The 9,451-nt window shown below is 37.7% G+C and overlaps 2 protein-coding genes across 2 annotated transcripts; both read right to left on the bottom strand.

The window, feature by feature from the left end:
* Positions 1–225: 225 nt before the first annotated feature.
* LOC114543760 lies at positions 226–1,235 on the bottom strand. Its single transcript, XM_028562612.1, has 3 exons — positions 1,061–1,235; positions 431–748; positions 226–329 (listed from the first exon to the last, which is right to left on the bottom strand). The coding sequence occupies exons 2-3, from the start codon at positions 742–744 to the stop codon at positions 323–325; spliced, it is 321 nt and encodes a 106-aa protein (XP_028418413.1). The 5' UTR covers positions 745–748; positions 1,061–1,235; the 3' UTR covers positions 226–322.
* Positions 1,236–3,004: 1,769 nt separating this feature from the next.
* On the bottom strand, positions 3,005–6,480 carry LOC114543759. The gene is made up of 2 exons (XM_028562611.1): positions 6,402–6,480; positions 3,005–5,226 (listed from the first exon to the last, which is right to left on the bottom strand). The coding sequence occupies exon 2, from the start codon at positions 4,574–4,576 to the stop codon at positions 3,005–3,007; it is 1,572 nt and encodes a 523-aa protein (XP_028418412.1). The 5' UTR covers positions 4,577–5,226; positions 6,402–6,480.
* Positions 6,481–9,451: the final 2,971 nt, after the last annotated feature.

Genomic DNA, 9,451 nt, shown 5'->3' with positions numbered 1-9,451 from the left:
CACCATCATGGAGCTAAATTGAATTTAACTACACAATAACAGTCACTCACTGACAAAGGTCTCTTTAAAGATCTCACAAAATGGTCACTCCAAATCAACCCAGCAGTTTAAAGATCTTGTTTGTGCATAAGTCAATCCAAAAGCTTAAAGTTAGTGAGATTTGTATAATGGATATGCCTACATTGAACAATTTACCTTCTTGATGGCAATCTTCAGCCTATTTATTCCCATTAAAAAATTTCTCAGTTTCAAAAGTAATGTAGATTAACTCACTATCACAGAGCTAAATTGAATTTACTGTAACTACCATACACAATAGCATTCACTCACTAAAAAAGATCAAAATATACTATATTAACTTAAAATGTTTATCTACTGCCACAGCTCTGCTAATTGTTCTTGCAAATTACATGAACCACACAGTGCTGACCCACTACAATATTCACCCTCTTTTGGTTTTTCCATAGCTCTCCTAAACTTCAGAAATCCATTCTTTTTCTTAAAATATTTGATCATATTCATGTATAACCAATCCTTTGCTACATTCCTATCCATCTCTTTGGCACTAGTTTTATTGCCAATTGCAACATCATTACCCAATTGTGCTGCTTCAATTTCATCTCTCTCTTCATGTTTTTTATCATCTTTATTGACTTCTATAAACACATACTTTTTCTTCTTGTTCAACCTTTCCCTACGGTTCTGCTTGTATTGGCGTCGTTTTTCTTTTAGATGTCTTCCCATGCTTCTAAAATATTAGCCAATATTTTAACAATAATATTTTAACAATAGATGTAGTAAAACACATACACTACAGTAGGCAGATTTTGCAAGCTATAAATGGGTTCATATTAAATACCCAAAATTTGAACACAACAGAAATTTCAAATTCAAAAGCACCATGATAGCCATTAAGACATGGCATGATGGTACTTTATACACACAGCTGTTGCCTGTTGATCTCTTAATGCATTTAGGACTCTTCCCAAAACAGGTGAATTCATTTTTGGCTATACTCAGTTGCTATTAAAATGATTCACTTCGTAAATGTAATACGTACCTTCGAATGAAAATTCCAACGTACTGTACTTTATATTTGATTAATTTGAAATTTAAATTAAATTAATAAATTTATTTATCAATCAGGTTTTTAATCCGCGGAAAAAAAGCGCGAAGTGCTTAATGAATCTGTGGTCTATTTGATCAGCGGCAAGCAAATGTAATACACTTAGTTTAACAGAGCGCAACATTGGTGTATTACGACTACCTTGCGTCCCTTTGCATACCTTTTAGGCATACCATAGCCTACCTTTAAATTACCTTAGACTACCTCAACCTCGTACCCAGGGCTTGCTGCTAAGGGCGAAGGCCCTGGTAAAAGCTGATCAAAATACTCCCAGATTTTGGGAGTATTTTTGAATCTCCTGAAAAATTATGATGACTATCAGGGGAGGGGTGTTGAAAACAGCAGACTTAGGTTCTAGGTTGCTCAACCACCCTGATAGCCACATAATTTCTAATGAGATTCAAAAATACTCCCAAAATCTGGGAGAATTTGGATCAGCATTTTCCAGGGACTTTGCTTTTAGCAGCAGGTCCTGGGTACGAGGGTGAGACTACCCTAGGGACTTTAGACTGCCTTAAACTACCGTACTAAGCTGCATATTGATGTTCGATTTCGTTTTTGGCAACACGACGAGCGAGGCCTGAGGAGCAAACTGCGCAGAGGCTGGACCATACTTGGTACTTTTACAAAATAACAGTTGGCAACGCTCGAATGCATTCTGCACGATTGGCATGATAATAGCAAAAAATAACCTAAAAAGGTGTAAGTAACTTTCTGCCATAGCCTGATTTCTGCCATAGCATGATTCATCCATATGTCCTTTTAAAACGGAATTAGGAATCAAGAACATGTAACATTTGCTGAAATATTTCAACTTTTCTATTTTGTCATCCATCCCTACAGGATGTGCTCAAAGAAGTTGCACATTGGAATACATATCGAAATAGAAATTGCTGAAAATGGGCTGAAAATTATGTCAAAAAATATTAAAATTGAATGAAGGTAAAGACGCGTACAGTGTTCTATCTTGAAACCTACTGTAAAATAAAGAATGCTTTAGTACCTTTGGCCACTCGTAAATTCACTATATTGGTATTAATAGGAGATTGCACTTGTTCTCGAAGAATTAATGAAAAATAGCATTTGTTACAAATACTATGCTAAACACGCGTTCAATTTTTCATTTATACTTCTCGAGCTGTGCAATTTCCTGTACCAATTTGTAATATAGCGATGTTACTAGCATGTATTTAAATGTCTCTTAAACTCAACTCAACTAACTCAAACTAAACTAAACTAAACTAAACTAAACTAAACAAAGCTAAACTAAACTAAACTAAACTAAGCTAAAGCGATTTCTAATTATATATATACAATTTATTTGAATAACCTTATTGGGCATTGCGCGAATTTTGCATGCAATGGTGAGCATTTCAACTGGCCAAATGTAGTCAAATTCGACGTTTTAATGGACTTAGAGATGTTCTGGCAAATCCGGTCAACACTGAAACTTGCGCGGAACTGGGCACACAATTAAAACTCTCTCTCCGTCAACAACATCATAAACAGGACAAACCTACAAAAGATCCTTTGCACTGGAATAAAACTTGCACAGCCATCTAACTCCCAGACATTTCTGCACCATACTTCAGTTGGGGATCCCAATTTATGTCTTTGGGGATGTACTGAAAAACCATCTTACGGCCGCAAGTATAACATTTCACGCGATTATCGTTAACCTCTATACTCTGCTCAAGATATAGTCAATAACACCTGGTCTAAGATCCGTACCCGCTTTATCAATGACCCCACCAAGACTGCACCATCTAGCCATTATGTAACATGATCTCTCTCCCCGGGAGTTCAGAGACCCAAAATATTCCCCCGCGAAAAAGACACCAGCATAACGATTAAAGTGTGTGGTAACTGATTCTACGTTTAGTCCATCAAATATTTCCATATACACCTTGTGATTAAGGCAAGATCCTCTGCGTCCAAGCTTTCTAAGGAATAGGGACAACGCAGTTCATACACAGTCTTCCTTTCATCGATTCTCCATCGTGAGTCGTTCTTTCGGACAGGACCAATGGCAAGCATACTAGTCTCTATCACTTCTTTTGTTTTCATGTCTTCCAGCTCAGAGGCAAGCGTTCCAGTGTTCTTAATATTTAGTTTTTCAAATATAGGTAAAAACGAATCACCAAATTGAACTGGCAGCTCCAAGTTTCTTACGAACTGTTCGGACGTAAACTTTCTCATTAACTGTACTTCTACTGACCTCTGATTGGTAACAATTTCGCCCAAAAGACCATTGTACCGCTCAAAACTGAATAGCCAAAACGAATATACAGGTCCGTAATCCAAAATGCAGTCGAGAATGTGGGTGTGCATATGCATGTTTGGCGTGACCTTCTCTTTTCCATAAAGATTTTCAAAGCCCTTGCAGAATTTTAAAATGTGCGAGTGTCCCACTTCTGCTCTTCCTTCTGTGATGACAGGAGCACAATACAAGATGCAAGCCATAACAAAATCATGCCATAATTTGAGATGCTCATCATTCCAAAGACTAAACACTGAAAAGAGAATTGTCCACGTTTTCCACTGATCAGCGGTAAATCCGCCATAACTATTTTCGATTTTCTTAGGCATTCTACCAATAGATGACGGTGCTTTGATAGTATCCAACTTTTTCTGGATGTTCATAAGATCCTTCCTTTCAATAAGTGGTGTTTCGCCTTGCAACCAAATATTCTTCATTAAATGCTTGGAAGTTCCCAGAAACAGGTTGTGCATTGGATCGACAACATGATACCGTACGCAATCAAAATAAGGCAACATCATAAGCTCCGTGAACCTTGTGCCATAACGCTGTTCAGCTGCAGCTTGATCGGTCATACTTGTCTGGTTAAGCACTTCTTGAGCTTGTTGTCGATGCTCAGCATTCTTTCTAGGCGGGGAAGGTTCAAACCCAGAAAAATCCATTTTCCCTACTACCCCAAGAAATGCTTTCTTGCACTTGGAGCATCCATTGCGGGCCCCATGACCAGTAAATCCACACACTTTTCGAACGGCAGGTAGATCGCACGCTATACACAATAAGGCAGCACGAATGCAAATTTCAGAGTTAATATTTATACCGTCCGTCCATAACAAATTTAGTTCTGTCACCATGGGCTTGAGGTACGTATTTATGTTCAACGATGGTTCTTTAGGACCTGGAATCAGACCTACCAACAGGACATTTTCAGGCTTAAATCTCTCGCTCCTGGGTAAGTTCATTATAACCAAATACATGGCCCCAACGCTGTAGACGGAATGTTTGAATGGCTGAAACCAGTCCACGTTAAGCATCAAAGCATAGTTATCAGGGGCAGCTAAGAAAGGTTTACCTTCAACGAATTGCCACTCTCGCCAAACACGTCCATCAAAAACATCAGCTAGAAAACCATTAGGAACTTCTCTACTTCTCCACAGTTCACACTTCTGGAGAAATCCATTTCTGCTTATCATATTCTTCAGTGTTTCCGATATACTTTTATAGCAAAATATTTTGAATGGGTACAAATGGCACTTTCCGTTCTTTAACACAACTTCTCTTAATAGCGGCTCGTTACAACGCTGCCTGCGGTGAACTTGGCGATGATGAGGAAATGAAATAAACTGACATTTTTTGGTCACTTTTTTGCCATACTTTAACTCGTAGCAGTCGTGAAATGAATATAAACTGGAACATTTGTTACAGACAACGTATTTGGTAAAGCTGTCTTTTTCAATGCCAAGATATGTACGTAGCGATGATATAGTAGTTGGAAAAGATATAAAAACAGCAAACGGTGGAAAGATTGTCCCCAAAACAGTAAACCAACGATGAAGAAATGACAATAGCAACTCCAGTGCAGTTTCTGAAATTTTGCAATGGGCAGCCCATATAGACAAAAATACAAGTGCCCAACGCAAAATATTCTTTACTGGATTAGATGCATTACCTTTAAGATCGTTGGAAACATGTGGTATAGAGTTTCTCTCAAGGTCAACATTGATATCCTCTTCAGAAATCTCCCAAATTTCTGGGTTAATTGGAAATACACGCTCTTTATACAACCACTCTGAATCTGACGAGTCATCATCATCTGAACAAACACTGGATTGACAATCGGATTCTACAAAAACATGGATATGATATTATTGCATGTACAGTCTGTCTAGGGTTAGAAAATTTTACTCGAAGGGGAAGACTACCAGAAAATGGGTTAAGAAAACTACATCGACTGCACCTACTGAGTAATACCAGCTAATGGGTTAAATATACAAATTGTACTGCCTTGTTTAAATAGTACACGGGTAAAAATTAACTTTGGACACATTTTCAAATACATTTTGTGGTCCTCAAACCTTTTTGATCTTTACTACTTGTGTTATACCTAATTTTTGAGATCACCAGGTCTAATACTTCGTCTTTTGAAATATGTCCATGGCCACTGAGGTTTTCCTTTTGACGTTGCATATACAGGATCACATAGTCAAGGGCAGGGGAACCGAGCCTGGATCCAGGCCAACTACGTCCAAAACCCTGATGCATCAAAGTTCTCAAGCAATCCTGATCATCATAGGCCAGTTGTAAGAAAACTGTTTGGCAAATTGGGTGAATATTAAGCCCCCTCCTTAAATATACCCCCCCCACTCAGTGTATATGTCCACCCTAGTAGGCCAAAAACACACATTTATGCCTGCAAAGATCAAGTGTATACAATTATATAAAAGTAATGTTATGGTGTTTGTCTAGCAGTGTTGTGACTCTATTTAGTCTGATGATACAGTCACCATAGTCCTAGGAAAGGAAAATTGGTTGTACATCAACTGCCTATATATAGATATGACAATTGGCCTATCAACTGTATATCTGAGGCAGTTGTTATTTGTTATGCTGTTATTTGAAGAAACTGCCATGCTGTAACCTGATTGCCTTTAATAGTCCACCCTAATCCAAATAACAAATACCTTCCTTCTGGCCCATACTAAACATAAAAATACCTCATTTCAACTCCAAATATCTGCAGAAATTGGCAAAATTTATAAACAACAATATCATAATAATAAAAAACTGCCCTATTGCTAAATTAGGCCTGTGGGTACATGAACAGCTTCAAATATTTAATAGGGAGTAGGGGACACTAAAAGCACATATCCTATTGTTTTCGCTAAAAAATGCTCTTTAAAGAAAAGTTGAGGGGACACAATGTCCCCTTAATGGCTGTACCTTATATATTTTATAAGCCATGATATTTGTAGTTAATATTTTCTATTATTTATGTAAAAATGTCACTGCAGGGCTTACCATGAAAGCAATCCGAACCAACGTCGTCTCCTTTGTCTTTAGGGAACTTTCCTTCACATTCGTCTTGGGAACTATCATTAATATCTCTCGAATGGAGTGTTCATCTTCTTCATCCGAAGAAACGACACATGTTTTCCAAATACCTGTTTCTTTGATAAAAAATAGCTTTTCGTGCGTACGATATGTTCTTAGCGTAACAAACTCTTGACAATGTCCACAGTACTTTCTTTTTTCACTCATGGGATCAAATATTGATTCGAAGCTTAAAATATATCGATATCGAATAAAGCTAATACCCGTCCGCCCGCAAGCATAATGATAATCAAAATTTGAGATTTAATGTTCATATGACTTTCACGTGTCATTCACGTCGCAACTCCCTGACCGACCAAAGTTCATGATTTGGGAGCAAGGATATCGGATTTGAAATTTTGGCGCTAACTTGCCATGAATTATTCAACGACACACGTACATTGTGTAAAGTACATTGAATTTTACGCGATTTATTTACATCGAAAACGTATTTTGTGCTATGGGGCGACTACCACCAAACCGGCGGAATCGCGTACATTTGTATGGAAAGAAACTTGCAGAGAAAAGTAATAAGAACACAGCGTCTAGTTCATCGAGATCAGCGAGGACATCATGTTCGCCTAGCCCTACAACGACAGACTCGAATATTTCGGAGGAAAATGTCAGTCAGGACACAAGGCGCTTTTCTGACATGATCCCAAACGCACCAATAACTCCTCAGATACCTATGCCTCCCGAAGACAACTCCATAAGTCCTGATCTTGGACTTGAAACGACAACGATTCCAACGACGGTATCCAGCGTTCGCAACACCGTGCGCAGAGAAAGTACTCCAAGTTTGAGTAGTTCTGGCAATAGTTTTACAAGGCGAAATCTATTGCCAGAAATTGATGAAGAGCTGCTAGGAACGACAACGGGCTCTTCAAGGCCAAGGGAAGATGAGATTTTAAGACAAATGAGGATATTTATGGAACAGCAAAGCACCTTCAACCAGCGACTGTTGAAGTCGATTGAGGAAAAAGGCTCGCAAGGGGGATTAAAACCTGAAAAAAGAAGAACAAGATTGCCCTTAGAATTAACGGTATATTACCTATCAATTTTACTATTTTATGGTACTCTTTCATCTGTTATTTAGGGAGAGAATAAAGGTGGAATATAGCTTTCCCTTTGATCTCCTGGCCCATCCACCCTTTTCAGAGGCTGGTTAGTGCACTTTGCCAAGCTGATTTTATTAGATCTAGTCAAGCAGCCTTGCAAATGCAAACCACTGGCTCACAGCTATAGATAGTATATGTATACTTTTCACAAACCTGAATTTGGCTCCTTTATAAGCAGCTTTCACAGTTATGACCCACATGTCAGAATCATTCAAGAGTGCTAAATTTGCATTGGAGTCCTGGGAAAATTAATGTATACAATATATCAGCAAGCAGTGGTTTGTTTTTGCAAGTTAGACCACCTCATGTAAACACAGAATGAAATCAGCTTTGTTACAAGTGCAGGTTCAGTTCCAGATATATATAGCATCTCTTAACAGTGGTGGATTTATAGGAGGGTGCACAGGGTTGTAATCAAAGTACATCTGTAATGAGATTTGCCTAAAGTCCTACCTTACAACTACAACCCCCCCCCCAAATATTGTATGTATCAAAACTGTAGTAGCATAATTACTTGCTAATTACTATCAATTAGGCTTGTGTTCGTGATGTTGTAAGAAACATTGCTGATGATGATGGAAATTCACTATCCTGGGATTTATCTAAAAGGTAAGTTGCCATTATGTAACTTTTTGATCTTTGTCTGCATTGATCAGATGGTATATTAAAGAGCCCATATTTCTTAATATATCAGAGCAGTTTATTACACTTTTTGCACTGTTGTTATAGTACATGCTCTGAAACAAACTAATGAACCAACTACTAGCTAGAATGGCCTTTTGGCTTATTCCCTATTCTGTGTCAGTGGTAGGTAACTGCCAGTTACCAGCAAATTTGCCAGTGCATGTCTCTTGATAACATTAGCTGGCAAATTGCAAAACTTTAGACTGCTGGTAGGCTATCACCAGTATACATGACATATGTATCATGGGTTAGTATTTCATTTATTACTCTATTAAGTGCCTGTAACAAATATTTTCATAGTTGCATCGCAAAGTTAATTTAAACTCACATGAACTCCTTGGATATCGCAAATTATTTGGCATGCAGATTTGACTTAAATGAGATAACACTGCATAATATGCCTGCATTCTAAAAGCTCACTCAGACATTGATTCAGGAAGGACTGCATCACTGATCAGCAGCACTGTGATGTTGTCAGTCACACTCACTAACTGTGAGTGAGCTTTTAGAGCACAGGCGATAATGTCATTATTGACAACTAGCTTGCAGTAAACTGCTTGATAAAGTTGTCACTGTCTCAAATTTATGATCTAATTGATAAGTTATAACAGCTCTTTCGGTCATTAGTACATGTTTGGCAAGGAATGGCATTCTTTCTAAAAACTCAATATGCGTTGATATCACTTAAGTCATATTTTGTGTCAAACAATATGCAATATTTGCAAATATCTTGATAGGCAAGAAAACTTACATTGTGGTTTTAAATGAACTTTGCATGCAACCCAAGTAATTGTCACAGGTACTAGCGTTATATTCTGTATTATGGACAGTATTTTGATAGTTTTTTCTATTTATCTGCCTATAAAGTTTTGGAGCAGTAGAAAATCAAAATGTTAACCGTCTAATCATGGCCTCAATTAAAAGTGTCAATGATGCACCAAGTCAAGTTATTAGAGGTACCAGTACTGTACAAATAGTTTTCAGTTACATTAAGAGTAACATTGTGCCGCCATGCCAAAAGACTTAATTTATGCATTGTGATAATTTTTTTGGGTGAGTGACAAAAGTAGTGCTCAGATTTGGCTACTTTATATGCAAGATCAGCACAGAAGAAAGTTCATTATGCATATTTACTACTTTTAAAAACTAAAAACTCAATCTATACAGTATACATCT

Source organism: Dendronephthya gigantea, unplaced genomic scaffold (genome assembly GCF_004324835.1).
Source record: "Dendronephthya gigantea isolate DGI-Jeju-01 unplaced genomic scaffold, DenGig_1.0 000542F, whole genome shotgun sequence".
Taxonomy (NCBI): Eukaryota; Metazoa; Cnidaria; class Anthozoa; order Malacalcyonacea; family Nephtheidae; genus Dendronephthya; species Dendronephthya gigantea.
Note: the sequence above shows the minus strand (reverse complement) of the source record. Positions and strands in the feature narration are given on the sequence as shown.

Excerpts from the sequence above, each read along its gene's own strand:
- LOC114543760 (XM_028562612.1), bottom strand. The coding sequence starts at position 744 with ATGGGAAGACATCTAAAAGAAAAACGACGCCAATACAAGCAGAACCGT.
- LOC114543759 (XM_028562611.1), bottom strand. The coding sequence starts at position 4,576 with ATGATAAGCAGAAATGGATTTCTCCAGAAGTGTGAACTGTGGAGAAGT.